Genomic DNA, 25878 nt, shown 5'->3' with positions numbered 1-25878 from the left:
AACACCAGATAACTGGGGGACATAGAAAGGGATTATATCAGCAAGGAAAATCAATCATAAATAAAACAGCTCTTGTTAAAAATAAAGACAGGGGGAAAATGGGGACTTGCTATCCTGGGCCTTCACCGAAAAAGAAAAGAGCCGTGTTTTTATGAAACGGAGTTTCTTGGGCAATAATGTGTACATGACTTGATATATTATGATTACTTAAATGACCATTAACTGACTATAAGTATTTGCTAATACAGTGATTCTATCTTTACCATTTGCTGGCTGCAACACCAAGCAAAGATAGTTAATGATCACTAACGATGAAACACTTCTGATAGAATTTTCATATTAATGTAAACACAATGCAGTACTAATAGGTTTCTAAAACTCAAGTGAAAATTTCTTTCTCAAGAAACATCACTACTAGAGGTAAGTCTTACTCTCCATTTCTTGACTTGAATTTGTGAACCATAAGGAAGCCATCCAGGCTCAAGAGCAGATGAAATCAGACTCTTGCTTAATTCATTGTTCACAGTCCCTTAAGGATGTTGAATATCGAGTATAACAACTGAAATTTATCTCTTAGATGCATTTTTCACATCATCAACTACCCTATCTAAAGCTAAACATACAAGATTGGGAAAAGTGGCTGGGATCTGAGTTACACGATATGGCATCCAGATAGTCTTGGTACCCTGAGTGCTCCATTCCCAACCATAGCAATTCATGATTACTTTACAATATATGGAATATAACCTTCACTGGAATTAACTCAGTGTCGTACAAGTATATTTTATTTTATTGATATGATTTCTCCTGAAATGCTCTAGGGGAAAAAATGGCATTACCTATTTCAAGATGGTAAGCAAAGGCAGACTGTGACAAGCTACATCTGGATATCTTAAACAGTCCAAAATTAGGTATTATTAGGCAAAGTTCACATTGTGTTAGTAGAGTAGGGCAGCTGAACCTCTTAAATCAATGATGCTGATACTATAATCAGGAACACACTCAGTATGAGGTAGGGTTGCCACCTGATCAATTTTAAATTTCGGGTCGATTTTTGGAAAAGAATGGTTCCTTTATTATATAGCCTTAATGCCAGGCAATGGGCAGTTTGAAATGAAAATATAAATATGCATAATTAAGCCTTTTAATTCTCTTCTGAGAAAGGTAACAACCTGATCAAGTCAAGCAGAAAGATACTTATTTTGATCACTGAATATAATGATTGAGCACAGACAGCATGGTAAGCCATTGTATCGTTTGTTTGCTTTGGCTTAGTATGTTGTCTGTACCAAACATTGTGATTTGTAAACTAAGGTATATGGATTAAATGTGACAGCAAAACTAAACATTGAAGCCTACTCAAAAAAAATCACGGTTAAAATAAAACATGGTTTATCACAAAGTGTGAATCTAGATAATGAGATGACTATTTTTAAAGAGGAAGTGATAATGGAATAATGGAGGCTGAATAGCAGGTGGGGGAAGGCAATAATGATTTAATAAACTGTGAAAGTATTCAATGTCCACCTCCCTCTCCCTGCTTGAAATGGAGGGAGGCAGAGCCCAAGGGCTCCTGAGCACAAAGATCGCAGGGGCAATATGCTCCTGAGGGAATCAGTCTCTGAACACACCCAACACAACATGGCCTTAGCCTGTGATTTCCTGAAATGTATAGAGACCAAGTGGATCCACCCTCCAGGTGAGTAGGGACTACAGGGAGGACCCCATTAGTCTGAGAGGAGGCTGAAGCTACTAGATGAGTCAGTCTTCAAGAAGATGGCTGATTTCCCATCATCCCTTCCTTCTAAACCAGTTTTTCATCCTCTTGTAATAAATCTGATTTCTCCATTTGCCGATCATCCTCTGCCGTGGCTGCCTCTTCCTCTTTTTCTGGCTTCCTGACTGGGGTAGGAGGATCTCCAGGGATGGTCCCCAGGACTTTGGTGCTATGCTCCTGAGCTTTGGCCCTGAGGGCAGCAATGCTGTTCTCTCTGAGTTCCTCCTGGGAAATGGTAGTTTTGGAATCTGCCCCCCTTTCTTCCTTGTCACTCTTGTCAAGCTTGGGCAGGGCCTGGCGTTCCATCTCCGGCTTCCTTCCTGCCTCAGCCGCTGCCTCCAGAGACTTTTTGTGCATCCCTAAAAAGAATTGTTGGTATTCGGGTTTAGAAAAGCGCCTGGGCATGGGAAAGCCATCTTGAACTGAAAACAGTAAAGATAAAGAAAGGCCAGAATTAAGGAAAAGCAGAAAGCCTTGCTTCAAACAGCAGTCACACAGAGAGCCCAATGAAGGGGCCCTGCATGAGGAAGACCTCCAGCCAATTCTCTAATAAGAACAGCCAGGCTTGAGGAGAAACTTACACCAGTGTTCCACCTATATGTATTTATCTTTGTGTCTGAACCCTGATGTCAAATCTGAATATTTTAGATTGGAGGAGGAAGAAGCATCCTTTGTGGGGATGAATTGTCCTTTAATAGAGCTGAAAGCAGAGTTACAAAAGAAATCTATGTTTATAAAGAAACATATAGATTTCTAAGGCAGCAAAACGACAAAACTTGTTATCCCTGCAGTTTAGTGGACTAGGGCAGAGGTCCCCAACCTTTTGGGCACCAGGGACCGGTTCCGTGGAGAAAGGTTTTTCCATGGACCGGAGGGTGCATGGTTTTGTGTGCTGCCTGCATCCCGCGGATGTGGCTTTGCTTATTTGTGCAGACTGGTTGCTGGCATGCCGCAGCCCGTTACTGGTCCATGGACCGGGGGTTGGGGATCCCTGGACTAGGGCAGAGGACCCCAAAGACACAGCACTCCCTAATTCCATTAGGCTGCAGAATTTCACCAAATACAGAAGTGAATCTGTATGTGAAACAAAACCTTGATGAGGGAAATGCTAAACCCCTACACGCTGCTTTCCCCCCTAACATATACCATCCATCCATGTCCTTTCAATTTTCATTTTCTAGTAGACTGAAGTATGAAGCAGTACATTTGTAAGAAGCCAGGTGTTAAATTTAAAGAATTAGTCTGGAAAAGCAGAAAAGAAAAGCTAAGGAAGAAGCAGAAGGGCATGAGAAAATTGGCTACTATATTTAAATAGCCTTAAACTATCAGCCAAATTCGTTATAGTTAAATTACTTGTATATAGGGTTTGTTTACTGCTAAGCCTTCACAGTGCTTGGCACATGGAAGGGGAGAAGGGAAAAATTTATGCACAATCAACATTGTGAGAATGGACTTTTCATCTGATTACCATCTAACCGATCAGATTGCACTCCAGCCACTAATCTGCCATGCCAGGGTGCTCCTGAAAGGAATGCCTAAGAGTAGAGGTGAATAAAAGTTTGTCCTCTGGTCTTTTAAATAATGCCAAGGCTGGCCAAGTATTTTGGAATTTTAAGAAGGCAATTGTTTTCAAGATTTGTTTGCAAACTACCAAAGACATCAAAAAGAATGCTGGACTAAAAAGACTCTTGGTCTGATCTAGCAGAGGTCTTCTTACACTGGTAGTCCTCAACTTATGACTGGAACCATTGCTAAACAAGGCAGTTGTTAAGTGAATCACACAGTTGTTAAGCAAATCCAGCTTCCCTCATTGACTTTGTTTGTTGGAAGCCACTAGGAAGATTGGAAATGGCAATTGCATGAACCCAGGATGCCGCAACCATCGTAAATACATGCTGGTTGTGACATACTCAAATTTTGATCATTTGACTGTAGGGACATCTGATAGTCATAAGTGCAAGGACCAGTCATAAGTCTCTTTTTCAATGCTGTGGTAACTTTGAATAGTCGCTAAACAAATGGTTGTAAGTCAAGATCAACTTGTTTGTATAAATCTACCCAAACCCTTAAACATATTTATTATGCCATGATCTGTGATTACTGTTTTCTGAATTAGAAAGCTTCTAAAAACCTTTAAAGAATTTCCAAACTTTTTGCTCAAAGTTATCAAAAGTTTATGTTCTCAGCCAGCATGAACATCTGGCAGGGGATTCTCACCATAACAGTTTTCCATGTGGTAAACTGCTGAGAAAATATGAAGAATGTTTTTGGCAAAAACATTGTGGGAGCATAATATAAAACACAGACTATTAGCATTAGACATAAAGGTTTTAAATTCCATAAAGTTTAATAAAACCTTCCATTAAAAAGCAGTATTGGTAGCCATACCTGCTGATCTGTGCAACCTTTAAGAGAGGCCATAGTCGAGCTTTATGCCTATAAGTAATCCATGTTCAGATATTCCTTTCCTACCCTACCTATTTTACACAATACAAGCTTTCTGAACAGGTGAAAGGGGTCTTTCAGGTGTGTTAGCCTAAAGACCCATTATCTACCTTCCAGCATGGCTAATAACCCAAATCACATAGCGGGCACATAGGAAATGCTACTTTTACTCCCTTCCACTCTGTCAGAACCCTGTCACTGGCTATATCAAAATATAGATCTGTTCTCAAGACTGAGCGCTTACCCAACAACCAAGGAGCACAAGATTCCATTATGCCATCCTTGGCTGATTTCAGAATGGATTCTGGCAGTGGGATGGAGTGACGCACCATTGCACCATACAGGCCATATTCTGCCATTACACTGCTTCTCCCCCAACATTTTTCTCTCTTTCGCCATTTGGCCCGTCGATTCTGAAACCAAACCTGCAATAAAGAAGATTGTTTAATAAGAAAAGTATAATTTTTATTTGACGTGTGATTGCTGCACCCTAATGAGTTCAATTTAAATAAATGAATAAGTAAAACAGAATAAAAGGCACTGACTAGTCCAGTGAAGGGTTGTTTGTACTTTAAAACTAGTATGCCTAAAGATGATTTAAGGCTATTTTATTCTTTGACTGGGAATGAGATGAAACCAATGTTTGTAGGGCCAAGGGGGAAGATTGGTGTTTTTTGAACCTGACTCTGTCATGGTGAAGTACAAGTGAGAATAGTCTTTAATGCTAATAAATCATTACTCGTCCACATTAACTAAAACAGAATGTAATTAACTTTCCCCACTGTCAAGTATTATTTTGAATGTTTATCCCTTTATATGCCAATTATATCATTCATTAGAACATTAATTTGGTAGATGTGAAAGAAGATCCAGTTAAACTGAGCAGCTGTTTAAAGGGGGAAAACTAGCAGTCCTTCAAAAAGTAATTTCATATGCAAACCATTTAAGTATGATTGATAATTATAATTATTGAAATGTTTTAAAATGTTTAATATTGTTGGTGTTTTAATGGTAGTAAAGATTTGAATTTGAATTAGGTAAAAATAACGTATGTAAGATGATAGTATTATGCATACATATATACATACAATCCTCTCTCAAAAAACATTAAATGTAACTAACTACTACATAGGCTATATAGAGAGAACATTTCATCAATTATTGTAAGTTGACTTAAAATTGCATCTACTTGAAGAGGGGTGCACAACTTTTTAATGAATGAGAGCCACATTTAATATTTTTTTAGGGTTGATGACCACATGGTGCAGGACAATTATTAGGACTATACAGGACAAAGACTTTCTAAGAGTTTGTGGAAGAGTCTCAACCATTTTTTCCCTCTTTTTTCAAGCAGTCTTAAGCCCAATTTAGGACATGTAGCACATTTTTAGGTTTTCTGTTCTACATGGTAAGAAAGTATGCCACTGAATTTCAGCAATTGCAATCAGAGGAACTCTGGGGGCTGCATTTGGCATGTTATCTACTCTGAGGTAGAAGAAATGTGTTTTATGACAACTGCAAGATGTATTCATTCTTCTTAAAATACTGCAGTTGGAATTTTGTGAAAAAATAGAAGACATACTGAAGGCAGGAATAGAGATACATTGCCTCACAAAAATAGATAAATACAAAAGTGAATGAACAAACTCTGGTATCTCATACTAAAAAAACAAATTCAAGTAATCTGAGCATACTTGTGCTACCCAAAAATCAGGTTGAGAGTAACATTATAAAGTGCTAATAAATGGTGTAGTGAATGTTGCCCTGACCATACTATTCAACTTTATCTTACCATGCCTGTCCACCTGACATTTAAATATACAGTACAGTAGGTAGGATAAAAAAGGCAAACCTAAATTGACTTATTATAGGATAGAACTTCTTTCCACTTTGCATCAAGGGCATACAAAGGATGGCTGCTTTTCATGTACTGTCTGATCATATTCATATACTGCCTGAGTTTCATGTATTATGAGTTTTCTTCCACTTGGTTTGATTGAGAATGGAGCCAATACACAAAACTGTTTCTTTTTCTGAGGCCGAACCTTTCCCTCCCTTCCTTCCTCCCTCCCTCCCTCCCTCCCTCCCTTCCTTCCTTCCTTCCTTCCTTCCTTCCTTCCTTAACTTCTCAGTTATGGCACAATTTTTCACTCTTCCTGCCATCACCAAATAAAGCTAGATATAGCTTTTATTTTCATTACATTTATTTGAAAACCGACTTGCCATAATCTCAGTTTTCACTGAACAGGGTAAAAGCTGCATATGGGGGCATGGTATTTTGATGGGAAGTTAGACACAATTAACTGAAGCATGGTTTGCTCAACTCAATTTGCAGAATACTTTGAATGAGAAAGTAAAATGTAACAGCTGAGTTCACATAATTCTCTAATATAAAATACAGATGGTTAATTCAGGATCAAGCAAGCATAATTTCACTGTTCTCCCTGACTCTGACTTATTGCCATTCACATACCCTCCCCAACTAGCAATTGTAATTTGTTGCAGGTTGCCAAAACCTGATTTTTTTTGCAAAATTAGGTAAAAGAATGCCATTGGACAAATAACTTCCCCTAATATCCCTTTGTTCTTTTCCAAAGGGTAATGCCAAGATTATAACACCGCACAATATGAATCCTCTGTCCTGGTTCATACTGAATTGTTTCATGTTTAAATAATCACTTCATATGACAGTCCCGCGATGGAACTGAATGTAATTTGCAAATTCCAATGGACTCTTAGTACAATCCCAGTTTTCACTTCATACAAGGTCTAAGTAAAATTGTGCATACTTTTCCATCTGAACAGTATAATAATCAGAGTCTGATGGCTCACTGCAGGACTATAATTAATTCTCATTATACCTTTTGTGCAAGTGGCCTGGATTTTGCCTCTATTTAACGGAGGTCAGAAAGAGAGAAAGGAAAAGAGAGGCATGTTCGACTATATAGGGAATGCAAGAAAAACTTCTAGAGGCCATCAGGCGATGGAGAAAGAGACGGGGATACTATGTATGTCGGCTGCTTTTTAACCCTCTTGGGTGGTGCAGACATGTCCCGTTGACGGCACCAGCTTCCACCATTCAGGCCGCGAGCCTACCGCTAGCAGATATCTATTATCGCCCGGGGGCGCGCGCACTTTCTCTCTCCTCGCCTTTTTCCCGTCTCAGAGAGAAGCATCAGCTTTGAGATGAAAAATTGCTCGCGGTCTATTCAGGAGGAGGTAAAGGAAGAGTCAGCTCCAGGGGCAGCCCAGGCCTGATTGAAAAATAAGTTAATTTCAGTTTGAATCGATGGGCCTCAGGCACTGAAATACCACGGGAAATTAAAGCGGCTGCTCCCTGGGGATCGGCGCCATTGACCCGCGCTAATTAATGCCGCAGCGGTGGTGAAGTTCTCGCTCGCTTCTCCACGAGACAGCCACCCCTCCCTTCAGTGGCAAGCATAGCCCCACACCGCAGCCACCAGCTTTTTCTCATTTAACTAATTAAGCTAGAAAATTGGGTGTTAATTTGTTTAGGGTTTTTTTTTTAAAGCCCCCCCCCCTCCTGTTGTTTCCCTCCCTTTCCTCCCTCTCCTTTCCAGGGAAGGCACGCAGCGTCCCCGGCGGAATGGAAATGAATGGTGGGGGCTCGCTGGCAGATGGATGCTCGGGGGGTCATTCAGCAATCTTCTCCGACTTGATTGCTTGATTAGGTCGTTAGCACATTAAAAAAAATGCTCTCCGTCTGGCGCTGTCCTGATGAGTGGGCCGAGGCGGGAATCGCCTGGGTAATTTATCTTTTTATACAGCAAAGAATTTGATTTCAATCTGCAGATATATCGAAGCGCCTTTGACACCTGTTTAACATTGCAGCGCTGACAGCTTAACCCTGTGATGACTCCGCTGGGCGGCAGCGGAATCGGGCAGGGTGGAGCAGGACGAGTCCCCGAAAGGGGAGGTTGTAGCTGGAGGGGACTTCAAAGGGGATTCTCGTGAGGGAGATTTTGAGTAGAACCGCGTAGAGAGGAACACCCTCCCCATTGAAAGCCTCCTGAGATTAAGAAAATACATAACTATACATATACATTATTGAATTGCATTGCCAATTGGATATTAAAATAAGGTTGCAAACCTAATTATACTTACATGAAAGTTGCAAGTAACACAGATAAAAAATCCCTTTATGACTTTTTTCTTTGGGGTATTTTTTTTATCACCCTTACCTTACATGCTGATATTTAAATACGTATTTCCTTTCTTACAGCAATGAACATACGAAAAATGTATGCACTTGGGTTAAATAACGATAGGAAGGATATTTGCAACACTAATCATATAATACATTTGATATTCATTTGATGAGACTTATTCCTAAATAAGCATTCTTATAAATCCAATACTAAAAAGTACTGAATTGCACAAATAATCTATGTCCATTTGGAACAGAAATATTTTAGAATTGTCAATAAAGTAGCAAAGGATTGAGTGAATTATAAGAATGTTACTTGGTTGTAAATCTTGGATCACGATAGTGATCTAACTAGGGTAAGATATCTGAGGCAGAATATCCTTACTAATAAATTATTTTACAGTTTTTGCTGCCTTTTAATGAAGTCCCAAAAAAATGTACTATTGGAAATGAGCTATATCACACCTTTTCCTATTATGGAGAGATATTAGTTATTAAAAGATTTTATGGGGGATATTGCCTTGATTGAGAACTCATGTTTACAATTAATTATTGCTTTTATTATACTATAGTTCTCACTTTAAGTATTTTGAGCAATTTTGAATTCATGTAAAAAAAGGTAACAAAGTTTAAGGTAAAGCTGATTAGGCTTTCTTAATAGGTAGATAGACATCACAGGTAGTAATAATTTCCAAGAGAGCTTGGGTAGGGTAATATCTAGTTAAATGAGGCTTGGAGACAACCCAGAAACCTGTTTGTGTAAGCAACAGTGGTTGTGCATAAATATATATACATACACACCTATATATATACACATACACCTAAATACACACACACACACACACACATATATACCTATACACACACACACACCTAAAAGTCCTGCCTTTCAAACTGCCTTCTGATCTCAAAATAAAATTCTTTCCTATTCTGGTTTACCCGCCTCATTCATATACACAGCAAAAATTGTGTGTAATTGTACTGTGATAATAAGACATTTTTGAACTAAGCAGGGAGGAATAGTCTGTTATACACCTCTGCATTTAACAACAAATCTTAAGGATATAATTTACCATGTGGCTTAACAAACTATTACAAATGAACAGTTTATAAAGAAATTAAATGCAACTGTAGTAAATTTCATTTGATATATATTTTTATGCATATCAAGTACAGTGAAATAAATCTGAATATATAAGCAGGCTTATATGCACATTGTATCTACATTGTTCCATATAATGTGTGTGTATTTAAATGGATTTATTTTTAATATAACTGAAAATGCCAATCTAGATGTATTTGTTGCATGGACCTATATTGAATGTTTCTGTGTTCTCATCTGAGTATAGGGTGATAGAAATAAAATGTTATAAGAGCATTACAAAACAGTTCATATAAAAATGCTTTCTCGTCTGGAAATATCCACACAGAAATCTTCACTCAGTCCTCCCTGATCAGATTCGCATATGGTATATTTCTTCTTGTCTTTGTCTTGTCCGCTAGATGGCTCCATGCAATGAGATTTTACATTATCCAGTACTACCGGTATATGTTTTCTTTCCTGTTTCATCAGTGTACAAATTCAAACATGAGAAGTTCTCTGTATTAAGGGATAAATTCCACATTGATGGAATGAATCAGGTACACTTTCCTGCTGATTTCAGAGCAAAAGGTAATTGATTCCAGAGCTTGTCAGAATGATGAAATGTTTCTCCCAATTCCAAGCATTTGTTATGTCCTTTAAAAATATTTAGAAGAGCTTCTACTGATAGCTATTGTTTTTAAATCTAGCCTCATTTTTATGACCCCAGAACTTGAATGTCTATAATGTTAACTGTAGGTCTTATTTATGAACTGAGATTCAGTGGACATGATTACACATCAGTAGGCTATGTTGCATATTTAGGGTTATGTGGTAATGTTCTAAAGTATAGAAAATATCACTTCATTCCTGGGAATAGGAATTATTCTAGAGTACTGCCTTGCTTAGTACTGGAAGCCAACTTTTATGTATACATACGGATTTCATATCTTGCATGACCAATCTATTGTGACAGATTGCAATGTATGAAAAGGAAATTAAAGTTTTAATACTAAAGTCAGCATCTACAGATAAACATACATATAGCATGCAGATAGACACCCCTTCAATAAGTATTTAAAGTAATATGAATATAACTGGTATGATGTCTGGTTTAAAATCAGTACGCAAGAGAAACTAAATAATTATATTGCTTTTTTAAAAAAAAAATCCAGCAAGTAAGCAAGTCTATAGATTAGAAGGATAAATGTCTGTTGCAAGAAAACTGATCTTCTGTTGAATTGGGGTTAATTAATACTTGTATACCGTTTAAAAAGTGACACCTTTTTGCCACTTTGACAAGCTTAAGTCTATCTTGAATAAAACTAGTTTTTAATTTTTTTAAAAAATACCCACTGCACTATTTTAAAATTGTGGTACCATTTGTCAATGCAAACAATGTCCAAAATATAAATATGTGTGGTTAATATCTCCTTCCAAAATTAGCCCCACCCCATCTACCAAACTCTCCTTCAAAATGGAAGTCCTAGTAAGACACCTTAGGAAATAGATCTAATCTAGAGAAAATGCTATATGGAGTTTCTGCATTATTTACAAACCCTTTGTTACTGCAAACTATATCAGACGTTCATTCTTACAGCAATCCAGTTTATCACTCTGCTATAATCAAAAATACAAGACATCTCTTGTAAGACAAAGATATTACACATACATTAATCCTCATTTTGCTTACTCCTGAAATTTAAATAGGCATTTCATTCTATAAACACAAATGGAGGCTATTCCCGGATGAAGTGAAGACTGCTAGTAGCATTTTTCTAATTATATTTATTTAGTATATAGTTGGAGATATACGATCTTATGTTTTTTTCAGGTTATAATACTAATTGCTTTTTATGTGTTCTGTACATGAAGGAATCTTACTCCCAGGTTAATATATATTCTGTACTGCAGCTTCCAGCTTCTGCTTTTTACTAACTTAGAGATTTGCCTTTATTCCTGTGATTTCTGTATTTTGGAATGATTTCTCCTCTGCAATACTGGACACCAGCTTCTAATGTGATGTATTTTCTGTGTTCTTTTAATAAATTTTACATTTGCTGTCTCCTGATATAATTTTATTTTTATTCTATGTTTAATATTTGCTATACTGTTTTATATTGTTTCTAGCTTGCTTATTTTAGATTAGTTTTACAGTGTTTATAAACAGATTTAAGATTTCTTTAATGCATCAGTGGTCCAATTTTTAAAAAGAATTAATTATCTGCAGCTTTCTTGGCTTATAAGTAGAAGATTACATTCAGTATCCTTGGAACATTTACGGTAAGCAGAAAAATTAATACGACTTTGACATGTGTTTACTTAATTTGTCCACCAGAGGACCAAATTGATAGCCAGTGATCTCAGATCCACCACCAGGGATTCTCAGGTTCTTCTTTACCATATAATAAAATCCATAGATTTCGGGAGTTTGAATATTCAGTTAATGCCTAATTCTTCCTTCATTACACAGTATATACTTTTCCTTTGCATGTATAAATTAGGAAATTCCATGTGCTTCCTAGTAGTTCCCTCAATAAGCTTTGGAGATCAGTACTAGACAGCAACAGCATAAGAAAAATAAACGCCGTGTTATGTAATATCAGACTAATTATCCATTTAGCTCATATCCTTTTCTTAAGGATGGAATACGAAAACTTTTTCCTTGAGGTTCTGACATGTTCTAATCTCTTTACATTTATTTTTGAAACTTACCTCTTCCTTTCCTGTATTGAAATCTATGTAATGTCTCTTATTCGAACAAGTTCCTATAAACCCTATCCTATAAATAACAGAGAATAACAGAGTTGGATGGGACCTTGGAGGGCTTCTAGTCCAACCCCCTGCTCAAGCAGAAAACCCTATACCATTTCAGACAAATGGTTGTCCAGTCTCTTCTTAAATATATAAAACCACTGTCCTTCACTAGTCTGACCACCATTAGATCCTTTGTACATGTAGTCTTCAACTTAATGACCACAATGGAGCCCGGAATTTCAGTCATAAGTTATTGCAGTCAAACTCAAGGGACCACATGCCCAGATTCAATTTTATTATTGTTTTTACAACTAACATAAAAAGTCACCATGATTTTTAAATGAATCACATGGTTGTTTACTGAATCATATGGTCATTACGTGAATCCAGCATTTTCAGTGGGCAGAGTTTTTAGCCATCTTCTATCATAAAAAATTGTGGTCAGGATGCTGCAACCAATCATAAAGGTGAGCCAGTTGCCAAGTGCCCAAAATGTGATCATGTGACTGCAGGGGGAGGGGTGGCAGTTGTAACTTACAGGACAGGTCATAAGGAGCTTTTTTTGAAATCTGTTCTAACTTGAAACAATTGTTAAGCAACTGATCATTAAACAAGGACTAACTAATAAATATGTCAGATCTTTCCCTTGCTTTACAAGAACGACTGTATTTTTGCTTTAACTGCTTGCTTGTTCACTTGTATCTGCTAGAACCAAAAGAGTTTCTCACTACATCCATCTATAGAAGATGAATGGATTAAAGGAGGTCATAAAAGGCAATAGTGCAAATACTCCCCTGCCAGATCACATAAAGCTTTAAATGTCAAAAAGATAAATTTTCAACAGGCTGGTTGAGACCAGTTGGAAGATACAAGGCTCAGAGACTAGTGAAATGTACTTGCGTTGATGAGGACCCTCAAACAACTGCTGAATCCAGCTAAAGCTTCCTGGTGGACTTCACAGGCGTTCTCACATACTGAATATTGTGTAGCTTAAATGAGAGGTGATGAAGGTATGAGCTACCACAGCAAGGCCCCCATGCTTCAGGTAAGGCCACAACTAGTGCACCAGCTGAAGCAGGACAAAGACATCCTTGACCACAGCCCTTATATGCCCATCCAGGAGGACTGTCCAAGTCATGGAAACTATTCAGGGGCAATCAAAAGGCAAGGAACCTTGAATGGGCAAACAGCACTTTCATCTTTTTTGCTTCAACCATTTTATTGCAAGACTTTGCCCTTCTTGCCAAAACAGAGTCCATTAGCAGCAAAGATTCTCAAATCTGAACGATGTTATGGGCAAAATACCATGTGAAACAGTCACAGTACCCAGGCAGGAGTTTTAAAATGGTGTTGGACACTCTCAGACAAAGTCACCTAAGCAATAAAGGAGTAGAAATAGAAACACTTCTATTACTGTGTGGGATTGAGCTTGAGTTCGTAACTGCTCAGCCAAGTTTGCTTTTCTTTTTCCACCAGCACTCAAGGCATCTCTTCTATCATTTCGATTCCTGGGGATTCTTGGTTAATAAAGGAGCCAATCAAAACCAGTGAAAGAGGAGCTCATCCTGGAGTCCATAAATCCTCCGCTGAAAACCATCTTCCCATTTAGAAATTGAAGAAATTCAGCAGCTCCAAGGTTACACTGGCGGAAAACCTGCCAAGCAACAGGGTAACTGATACATATGATGGATTTCCAGCTTGACTCTTTGGCTCAATTTAATACTTTCATATTCAGATTCTTCAGAAACAAAGCCCTTTTATAATTTCCTCTTATAGCTGTTGTAGTACATAGTTTAAAACTCTTCTCTCATAATTAGCCAACTGACCTTTCTCTTATGATTTGATCTTTTTATCTTCAGTATATGGTCTGAGTGTATATGTGTATACAAATATGTACATTTTTTTAGACTGAAACATTTTGGGTCAGATTTCGTTTGTTTCTTTCTGGAAATTATAACGTAATGATAAAACTGATACTCAAATTTTAATTCAATAGGTCTAGTTTTGCCTAATCTGTTGTCAAATACACACAAACACACACATTGTAGAGACTGTGCTTATTAAAATTAACATCTCAGCACTTTGGGAGAGTTTCGACAACAGGTTATTGGATTTTCACAGAAGCAACCTACTTATTCAGAATTATCTTGCTTAGTAAAAGGTATCCAGTTATTTTCATTTCTCATTTAAGAAAACACATCAGTTTAAATGAGACATTTTTCAGATGTGTGGTTTCCAAACCTTCCCATCTGCTCAGATTTAGATTTGTTTAGAAAATATGCAGTTTGAAGTGTTATTTCAGAGATCTGAAGAAGTATAATAAACCAGGAAATACATTGTGTCTCCCTATTCATATGCTGCATCAAGGTTATTTACAATATTTACTCTGCTATCATTTTCTATGACCCTATAAAAAGATATGAAGTTAAATGAGTATAGGAAAAGAGGCGCATGGTCTGCATGGCTGATCACAAAACAGATAGCTGCTCTCCTTCCTGCTGCTTTGCAGAAGCACAGAGAAGCTAGTATTAGTACAGCACTATGCACTATGGTTTAAACCAGGGGTAGTCAACCTTGGCTCTTTTATGACTCGTGGACTTCAACTCCCAGAATTCCTGAGCCAGCCATGCTGGCTCAGGAATTCTGGGAGTTGAAGTCCACGAGTCATAAAAGAGCCAAGGTTGACTAAACCTTTCCTGCCAGTTATGCCTCTAGGTATAAACCTAGAAAGCATCATTTAATTGAAACTGGTATATCCAAAATTCACTTGTGGCAATTCTAGTTAACATTTGACATCAAAACAGTAATTTACACAGATTCATTTATTACAAATGATATCACCAAAATATTAGATACATTGTAGCATAATTCTTGATTATTATTATTTTTTGAGGTTCATTGGTAATATTGGTACCTTGCTTTGATAATGAAAGAAACCTGGGTGAGAAACACCAAAGTTTGATATCAGGCCTAGAATAATGGAAGAAATTACCTAATGAAGAAAAAAGTGAGTTTGGGTGTAAAACTTTAAAATATGATTCACTTACTAACATGAAGATGGATTTATTATTAACCAAATCAGATGAATACAAGTAGTATCCTGAAGAATAATAGATGAAAGAAAATACATGTTTGAAGAAAACAAGAGGTTATACTAGGTGAAAACATGTAACAGTGAAGAACAAAAACATCCAGTTGTAAAAGTCCAAGTACTGTATTTTTCCTAAAGTTAAATATGTATCTCTTCTTGATATGGTATTGCAATGAAATCAGAATATTTGGATTAGTGGATAAATATTTGGATATTTAGAATATTTGGATTAGTGGATCATTGCTCAAAGCCAATCAGGTCATTTTAGCAAAAGTAGAAAATCCCCCAAATATTACATTTTACCTTAGCCTTAAAATATAATATGAATAATTTAAAAACTAATAATTTGCACTCCTGCCTAACAATCTAACATTCCTGTCTCAGTTCTAAAGATTGGATTATATTTGCTCCTCAGGCAGTCAAACATACATGAACTGTATCAAGGGGGAAATGCTAAAAGAGTCTGCCATATTTTCTGCCAATTATTACCCACCCCAGAGTTTCTGAATCAGTAATGCATTGTCTTCCTTGGTATGAGAATTAGTAAAACCTGATTTACAAGTAATTCCCTGAATTGATTCTCAGTCTAAAGAAATTTCTTTGGAGCTAATCTATGATTCACACATAGACATGCCCATGACTATAAACCAAGAGGTACCTTTTTGCTTGTTCTAATTTCTGAAGTAATATCCCATCCATAATATTGACTATCAAACATAGTACTGCAAAATTAAAAAATACAGTGTGAAATTAAATATCATTGTCAATTAAAATACCTCAGAAAGAATAAAACAAATGTATCATACATAGAGTCTAGCATCCACATTCTCCAGATTTTATTGGACTCATTAAAAATAATCTCACCTGACAACAGAGCTCAGACAGGTCTTCCTTGAGAGGAAGGACCTAGAAAAATCACTATTAGGGAGGCCTAATTATGTATCCTATGTATCTTGTGATACAAGACTGTTTGCTCAGCACTAAGATTGTTAAATCAGTGTCTACAAGGAAGGACCTTACAGTTACCTAAAGCATATTGGGGCTAAAAATACTGGAAAGCTAGCTCAGATAAAATGTATTTTTCTCCAACACTGCAACTTAACAATTGAGAATTGGGTAAAAGTAATTTCCTCCCAGTAATTTACAACATTATCACAAAATACAGCATTAACTTGAAAGCCTCTCAGAAGCCAATACAAATGTTCTGGGATTACTGCTTATCTTCTGGATCACAGTCCCCGTAGCTGTAAATCTACAATCTTCACTGGGATGACAAAAACATGACCATCACAGATCTATGCCCTGCTCCATGTTCCTGTGATTGGGCAAGCAACCTCGCTATGCACCACAGGCATAGCAACCCACACCATTCTCTCAAAATTCCAAATAGGCCAAAAACGTTAAAGAGTTCTATCATGAGTCATCGGAAGTAACCAAAAACAGCAAGTGTTAATGCTGTATAAAGAGCATGAACCAAAATCTGATTTCTGATATTAGAATCTGAACTGATGTAAGCCAATAATAATATCAATAATAGCAACGGCCTTCAAGGATAGAGTTCTTCCCTCCACTTCCATTTTCCATTCTTGGTATATTGCATTGCACACTTGATGTCTTGTTACCAGGTAGACTGACAAACTGAAGGAAGTTCAGTAAAGAGCAATCAAATGATTAAAGAGCTGGAGAAGGGATGATTTATCGTGCATAATTTAAGTAAACAGTTTTATAGCTTGGTTACACATTGAATTGGGGGATGCTATAGGAAGATGAGATCCCAAAATATAATGGGCAGAAGGGTGGCAGAATATATATGCAAATAGATGAAGAATGCAATTGTAAAGAACAGGAAATTGTTGTAGTCTTCACATAGTTATTCTAATAAAAAAGGCCAATGCTATACTAATACTTAATGGGGAAACCCTCATGAAATAATGCCTAGAAGATGTCTAGAACATAACTCTTAGTCTTGCTTAGCCAGTTATGGTTCAGACTGTATATAGTATAGTTGTCCAACTTTTTGGCTTGCCTGGGCCACAATGAATGAAGAGGAATTGTCTTGGGCTGCATATAAAATATATAATTTTGTTAATGTACTGTATATAAATAACAAACTTCCTTTATTTTTATTTTTTATAAAAAATCTGTGGGGCTGTCCAGGGCCATGTTATTCATTTTTTAAATAATTTCTTGATAAAGTAATTCCTTTGCAAAGAACAAGGTAGAAGGAATCATAGCTCAATAACAGAGAATTGTCTTTTGCATGCAGAAGATCACAGGTTTACCTATATTTCAGTTCTATTGATGCCTGAAAGCTCAATCTATCCCATTGCTATAACTGCATTGAAAGATGGAGTAAGATATGCTAACAAAGTTATGTATTCTTATATAAAATTTAAGTAGGGCAGATCCATCCCATTACACAACTGCACCACAAGACTTTCCCACAATATATCAGCTTCATTTTATACAATCTTTATAACATCGAGCTGTGTGGTGTAATATTTATAGTTTAAATCGTTTACATTGTTAGTGAAACAAAATAAGTATAGAAATCAAGTGTTGAATGCTGTTATAACATGATGACATCTGAAAACTGGTTCAAAATGTAATGGAGCTGAGCCTTTTTGTTCATCAACCATTATTTCATAAAGCAACTACACTGCTATATGAAAACTGTAATCTCTGATTATTCTAAATTACTTGATATTCGGCTGTTTATGAACACCTCTAAAACTTACAAAATCTGAATGAATCGTTGTTTCCATCATGAACAATTATGACAAATTCATATGTTTATGAACATTTATGTTAATTTTTTTAACATAATATGTCTCTCCAGAGGAAATTAAGAAGTAAACTTAGTAGTTTGGAAATAATGAATTCTACTCTTCAGTAAACTTTTCTACAAAAATAATTAAAAATACAGTATTTAAAAGGGGGAATTTAGTGAAGATCCAAAGTATTAACCAATTCTTTGCTCCTAAGGTCACTTTAGGCATGATTTCCTATCACAGCCAGTAGTTCTCACTTCTCTTAGGTGTTCTTTCATATGTGGGCCTAGAAAGATTCTGAGTTCTAAGACTTCACTACATTACTTCCAGTATCATCAGCATTCTATTCCCATTGCAACTGGGTCTGTGAGCTCTGGATGTGAAAAGTGCCATCTAGTTGCAGTACTAACTTTTCTCAATGTCAAGACAGCTAACATGAAGAACACAGTCCCAACTCTCCATCTTATGAAGGCCTATTTTCCAAGATGATCCAACTATACTAAGTACTACTACACCTTGAATATTCCTAAGTTTTCCTGATTGTTTATTATTCTCTTGATCCTGATTTATAACCGTTTTGGACAACTTTTATTACATTTGGATTAAAAGCCTTGCAATTACAGAAGTTGTCATACATCCTGAATCCTGATGAAGTCTTATAGAAAACTACACTTCTTTCAACATTTTGTTAATCTTCAGCATGCAAAAACAATTGCATCCTCTTATATAAAATATCTAACTAATAAAAGCTAGAACAATTAGTGCAGGCTTAGGCACACAAGAAAGCACACCAATTCAACATTATCTTTGAGATTTGGGATGAATCAGTTACAAGACAGCCCTTTAAAACAACCTTTCCGAACCTTGTACCTTTCCAAATATGTTGTATTATAATAATCCAGCAGCCCACATTATCAAATTCACTGGCATCAAATGAGAGAAGACTTGTCTTACAGAGTATATCAGTCTTTTCAAAGAAAGCAAAGTATGTTGAAAAAAAAATAGTGAGTAGTTATGACATGGAATGACTGAATTTCACAGCAATATAATTACCTGTATCCTATCTTCAGGAAGTTCTGTTTTCATAGCCAGCATTTCTCTTGCATAAACGTCAGGATAATGGGCTTCGTTGAACGCTTTTTCCAGTTCCTCCAGCTGGTAGGATGTGAAGATTGTCCTAAATGGAATAAAATTCACTGATGAAAAAAGTTAAAAGAAAAAAAACCTTAAAAAGCACAGCAGCAAAGGAAAAAATAAGAACGTGAATACATTATACAAAAGAGTTCTTCTTAGGACGAAGAATGCCAAGGAAAGTATATTGGGTCTTCCTATTTACTGTAAAGGAAAAAAATGAAGATGTAAAGGATTACTATTGAAACAAATGGACTTAGATTGCACTCTAACATCAACGTGGAGAGAGTAGCAAAGATGTAATTATTATGGAAATAGAATTATAGGGCTGAAAGGGACCTTGGAGGTCCTCTAGTCCAAACCCTTGCCCAAGGCAGGAGTCCTTATTCTATCTCAGACAAATGGCTGTCCAGTCTTTTCTTCAAAACCTCCAGCAATGAAGTACCCCGAACTCCAGGAAGCAAGTTGTTCCATTAACTAATTGCTTTCACTATTAAGAAATTTCTCCTTAGTTCCAGGTTGGGTCTCCCTCTGACAAGCTTCTACCCATTGCTTTTTGCCCTGCCCTCTAAGAGGAATTAATCATTAATTATATGAAAACAAAGACGTTATTTTCTTTAAGAATTGGAGGAGAAATCTAAAATATCTGCCCAGCTTTTCCAGAAAAACATGAGAGGAGAGATACATTTACCAATATACTATCCTATATTACCTCTAATTCTGAATAGGTATCATTTATAGTGTGGGTTCCTTCATACCATTTCTCTTCTTAGATAACTCTTCTCTGAGATAGTAAATAGAATCTGGTTTTGCTCATCTATGCTGTGATCCTAAACATTCCAATGTGAATGTTAGTGAGCTTGCACCCAAATAAATGGGTTTTAGTCTAAATTTAGAAATTAAATTTAGTACCTATATGTAAAAGGTACGGTGTTATCAAATAAAAAAGCTACTCCTATTGGTCTTTAGATTTCTTATTAATTAATTCAGCTTTGTGTTTTTTTCAAACAAAAATTTCGCATTGTGTTGAAAATAAGGGGCACAATTTAGTTCCAGGTACTATAGAAGCAGCTGAATTAATAATAGGTATGGATTAAAAAGACTTCCAAATTAGAATTATCATCATTTCTTTTTGTGAAATGTGGCATTAACATTCATTAAGAATTCCATAGTGCTGCAACAAAATCTAACAAGAAGATTCCACCAACTCCATCACTATGGATCCAGTTAAATTCTGTGAAATGGAGAAATGTGGACTTTCCTTATCTGTAACCAGACACCAGAACAACAGACTTTATGATAATATTTAAGTTTTCAAGAACAAAGTCCATCTATTTATTTTTCTGCTTTTTCTGTTGCAAAATATTGTTCACATTAATGTTTTTAAAAGAAATTATTTTACTTCCAATCCTTAATTGGCAGAGTAGAATAACCAATGTGTTACTGATGATGTAACATCACCCTTTTTATCTCCTTTCCTAACATTTGGAAAATCCAAATCTTCCTCATTTGCTAATATTTTGTTTGTAAAGAATATACTCCAAACACTTTACAATGTAAGAACACCTATCTTCAGGAATTTAGCTTAGCTTCTCACCCTATGATTCTACTGTTTCAAAATAATTTCATAGTAAAGATATGCTTCTTCGAAATCTCAATAGCCCGAATTAGGAGTTCTCCTCACTTTAGGCATAAAAAAAGCCCCTGGAATTGAAAGCACAACTCCAGAAGGGGATGAGAGATATTTGCAGAGGTGAAAATGTATGGATCATGTTGTGCTCCAAATCTGAATAAACATTCTGATGAATTTCTGAAGCACAGAAAATTCTCTGGTTATGAGATTAACCTACCATGGAAGCCAACTGCATTTCAATATTTTTCATTTCTATATAAAAGCTTGTCTGCATGTGCCTAAGCGCACACACACAAGCATATAAACAAATTGAAAATAATATGAAATCAACCTTCTGATAAAAAACTGCTTCAAAAAGAAAAAAAATCAAAGCCAAGATTCTAAAGATTAAGCATTGATTTTTAAATATTTACATATTTCCCAAGAGCATTGTCAAGAGATATCTGAATTACCTCCTAACATGTACATGTTAAACACTTCCATCAGCTTAATAATACTAACATTATGAGGGGCTCCTTCTGCTATCAAATCTGTGTTCTGGTGTGTCCCAACCGCCTCTTGCTCTCCCAGAATGATCACCTATCTAGATGGAGCAAGCTTTTGCAATGCCTCACTGCCTTTTTCTCAAAACAAATTGCTTCTCTTATTGTGCATTATTTTGGGACCCAAGAACAGTGGCAGGATTTTTATTTTAAAATTTATCCACTCCTTTTGAGGGTAGATAGAATTCCTGTCAAAAATACAGGCAAAATCCACGCTTTTGAAATGTAGTCTTAAAATTTGTTTGTAACAGATTCTTTCAGATTCTCTGTAAAAACAATAGTACTACCGGTAATAACTAACCTCTCCTTTCTTGCTCAGGATATAGAGAGGTGTAGTTCCCCTCCACATTGCCACTAATTTTGGGGCATTTCCTGAAGACATTGTCTTTTTTAAAAAAATATTGCATTTTGCAAATTATAGAATTATTATCATATTCAACACTAAAATTCTCAAATTTCTGAAACAATTCATTCTAGATGCAAATATAAAACCTGCAAGAATTCTAACATTGATCTACTACATAGCAAAAATATCCCTGCATATTGGCCCGATTCACTGAAAAGTTCTTGCTCTCATTTGTTCATGTATCAATAAAACTGAGAATTATTTGTTGCAATTTCAGTTGTTGTAATTCTCAAAGCAAATAAACCATTCTTTCTTTCTTTTTTCTTTCTTTTTTCATTACAGCCAGATATTCTGCCCATTAGCAAACTTAATCTTCCCAAATCAGGTCTAGGTGGACTTGCTGCTGAATACACAAAACAGAACTAATACGCAAAATGGGCCCTACAATGGTTTTCGTTCTGTTGATCACCTGTGCAAGGGGGGGAGGGGGGAGAGAGAACAAAATGGCAAGGTCCTTCTTGGAGTCTGAATCAGTAAGAAAGGGAGCAGACTTTTCTTTGGGTGATTCCCCCAGCTTTACTGTAAAGTGGTGTGTTTTTCAGTCTCCAAACTGTTCAGGAATATTTTCAGGTATTTTTTTCTCCCATCTAGAATTCTCCAGATGGGTTGGGTTACAATTCCTGTCACCTCAGACGTTGTATTTTATTACTAATCACACAAAAAAGTTTCAGCATCCTTGCCAAATGGGAAGGAGGAATTAAAGTTGTTTTACAGACAAAAGAAAATCTTGATAAATCAGGGATGCCCTTGTTGAGAAACCAAGCACTTGCAGAAAAATTAAACGCGAATTAGAAACCGATCTGGTTGGGTAAAGCAATGGTTTGGTTTGTAAACTGCTCTAGCATACTGATTTCTTCGATTTATTCCCAGCCCTGAATGGCTTTGTGGAAAGAAAAGTGTACAGGGGGAACCCTTTGGACAGCTCCCTCCGGCAGCTGTGAAAGAGAAGAGCTAGAGATCAGCCAGAAATAGGAAGATCCCCTTTGAGATTATTTGGATTTGATGGTTCCACAAATAAAAGTTGGGAGAACAAAATACATACGACGCTTGGCTTGGCGTGGAGAAAATCTCTAGCCCCTTAACGCAGTCTCCGTCTTCTTGGGAATTGTGCTTCAGAGTAAAACCTGAAGACCAAGGGATCGCTCAGGATCTATTGGCAGAGGACGTGACGCTACGTGCAGGAACCTTGCTGGCTCGTCGCTCTCCCGCCCTCCCCACCGCCCCCACAACGAGAAGACCTGAACCTGGCGGGATGCGGGGCAGGCAAGACCCAGATCTGCAAGGCCCAGAGAGGGAAGCGGCCCGCCAACAAAACCCCGGCCAGCGCACCGGGCGGGCGGCAAGTCCAAGGACCGGTTGGGGGGGGGGGGGGAGACTAGTCCTGCTGCCCCAGAGCGCAAACCTCGGCCTTGAAAAGAAGGTTGCCTTACCTGTGCCGCCTCTTCTTCCGCTTCTTACTCTGGTTTAAGGTCGATTTCGACATTTTTCTGTCCGTGGAGGAAACATCTTCGGAATCTGAAGACAGAAAGGCGGGAGCGATGGAGAGGGGCTGCTTCTTTGGGGGGGGTGGGGGGTGATGGGGGGGTGGGGAGCTTTCCCCCGCCCGCTCCGAGGAACACGCCCGGCTGTCACCCCGCAGGCCTCGTCCGAACTTTCTCGGATCGGGGCTTTCGTGGGGGAGGATTTCGTTTGATCGGATTTCTCTTTCCTGGGAGGGCGCCCCGCAAACCCTTCCAGCCGGGAGGATGGATGCCTCGCTCTCTTCTAGCTACTTTTTTCCCCCGCATCTTTTCTCCCTCCTAGGCCTGGCCTCTAGTTTTCTTTTCAAATCAGATTTTCTTTTCTTTTCAAATTTCTCCCACCCTGAGATTTCGTTTGTCAATCATTAGGATTTTTTTTAAAAAAAAAATACTAAACAAAATGGAAAGAACGAGCTAGACGGGGAAATCAAAAGTTATGTGGAAGAGGGAGAGAATCTTTTACATTCGATAGGCAGGAAATAAATCTTTCGGGGAGCTTTTTATTCCTCTAGCCTTCCCTGTATTTACAGGTTGGGAAAAGAAAACTCTGGACTTTGGGAAAAGGGAACAGAATAAAGCAGCGGGGCATTTTCTTGTTAGGATCCCTACATTAACCACGGCGCCTCTCTCTCCTGTTTAACAATTTCCCGGAGCGTTGTGTTATTTTTAATGCTTGCCGTTACTGCATTTCTCTTTATACTGTTTTGGTTTAAACTTTAAGACATCAAATGATGCATGCTTATTATCCTAGCGCCCTTTACTACATATGGGACTTTTTAGGGTAATTCAAGCCGCACCGCGGCTGCATTTTTTTTTTTTTTTTTTGGTCTACAAAAGGCGGAAGAGTACTTTGAGCAAGGTTTGGTTCCTACACCGCTACTTCTCACCATTTTATCTCTCGGTGTTGTTAATTTTATTTTGATGCACTGTGTGACTGCAAGGCGCTTAGCCGAAAATCGCTCACGTCTGACAAAATCGGGAAGGTCTGAAATGAGATCGAGCATCCCTTGCATCGGGGAGACTCGTAAACCCTGCCGGAGAGGCTGGGGCGCAGCGATCGCCGCTTCGGGATCAGCTGCAATAGACTGGTCTGTCTGGAGTGGTTCGCAGCACCTTGCCTTGTCAAGGGCAGAGATCTCACCGCCCGGGATAGCGATTCCCAGTGTCTCCCAGCTTCCTCCCGGGCCCAGGGCCCTCCTCCCCACTGCTCTCTTCCGCCACAAGAGCTCTACCTGAGCTGGCCGTCTGGCTGGTGTCTAGCTGCGCGGGGGCTCTGCCCAGCGGCTGCAGGTGTACGCTGGGCGGGTCGGCCAATACCTCCAGGAAAGTGGGCTGCGCGTAGAAACCCGGGAGGCTGCCGGTGCTCAGCAAGCCCATGCCCACGCTGCCCACCCCGCCTGGGCTGAGGACGGAGCGGGCCGCCAGCAGGTGCCCGGCGGGTAAGGAGTCCAGGGCGGCGCGAGGTTGGGAAGGCGGCTCCTTGTTCAAGCCCAAGATTTCCTGAATGCCGAAGCCGGTGCAGCGCGGTGCTGTAGGGCCCGAGCTAGGCTTGGCCCCCGCGGCACAGCCCCCTACTACAGCCCCTGCCCCGTTAGAACCGGAGGCCGGCATAGGAGGAGGCGCGCCTTCGGGGGGTTGGGGTTTGCCGGGCAGGCTGTGGGCCAGCGCGTCCCCCGCTTTGCCCGTCATGCTGTGACTGGTCCCTTGTGCCCGCTCCGGGGAATGCTCGGGAGCCCCCGCCTCAGGCCCCTTTTATACGCCCGGGCTGGTGCCCAAGCGGGATCAGAACCGAGCAGCCAATCACAGAGGCCATCCGCGATTAGGAATTCCAAAAAGCGCGGGGGGGGGAGGCGGTGAGAGAGGGAGAGAGAGAGAGAGAGAGAGATAAGGTGAAAAGAGAGAAGGCGGGAGAGGCTGGTCGGCTTGGGGCGCGCCGGGACCAGCAGAAGCGCGCCGAGGAGCCCAGCCCCAGCCGCCCTCTGGCTCCCTGAGAGGAGCGAAGGAGGCAGGCGCCCGAGAGCAGCCGAGAGCCGGTCCGCCACCCAGAGCAGAAAGAACCTCTGCGCGTCTCCCAACGGGTGACAGGTATGGGAGCGCTTAGGCCAGGTGAGAAAAGCGAAGGAAGCGGAGCCCCTCCGAAGGACCGGTGGACTTGGCGCCGTTCCAGGCCGGGCCCTCGGACGCCTCGCGGTTGGGAGGAAGCCCGTCTGCGCGGAGCACCAGCGATTACCAACGAGCGGTATTGCCCAGGGGCACCGTGTAACGTGGACGGCTGGAAGAGAGAGGCCCGGAAGCGGCAGAAGCAGGAAGAGAAGCGCGGGGGGGGGCTCCCCTGGCTAAGCAAATGGGGGGGGGAGAAGTGGTGGGGGCAAAGCGAGGGGCGCCTCCCCCCCCTTCCTTCGGAGGGGAAGGCAAAGGCTGCCTGGGTCGGAAGGGCGCCCAGCCGCCGAGGTGATTTCCTTTCCATTCACCAATAAAATCGCCTCCCGCCGCTTCGAGGTTTATTCAAACGCCTGTCCCGCCTGGCTTCTGTCTATTAAAACAGACCAGTGGATT

At 39.0% G+C, this 25878-nt stretch overlaps 1 protein-coding gene across 1 annotated transcript; it reads right to left on the bottom strand.

Moving 5' to 3' along the window:
- Window positions 1-1804: 1804 nt before the first annotated feature.
- On the bottom strand, window positions 1805-25011 carry VSX2 (visual system homeobox 2). The gene is made up of 5 exons (XM_015819380.1): window positions 24555-25011; window positions 23233-23317; window positions 19144-19267; window positions 4467-4647; window positions 1805-2136 (listed from the first exon to the last, which is right to left on the bottom strand). The coding sequence occupies exons 1-5, from the start codon at window positions 25009-25011 to the stop codon at window positions 1805-1807; spliced, it is 1179 nt and encodes a 392-aa protein (XP_015674866.1).
- Between the last annotated feature and the right edge of the window lie 867 nt (window positions 25012-25878).

This window comes from Protobothrops mucrosquamatus, unplaced genomic scaffold (genome assembly GCF_001527695.2).
Source record: "Protobothrops mucrosquamatus isolate PMUCROS unplaced genomic scaffold, P.Mucros_1.0 scaffold908, whole genome shotgun sequence".
In the NCBI taxonomy this organism is placed as follows: Eukaryota; Metazoa; Chordata; class Lepidosauria; order Squamata; family Viperidae; genus Protobothrops; species Protobothrops mucrosquamatus.
The sequence above is the reverse complement of the archived record's forward strand: the minus strand, read 5'-3'. Positions and strand labels throughout refer to the sequence as shown.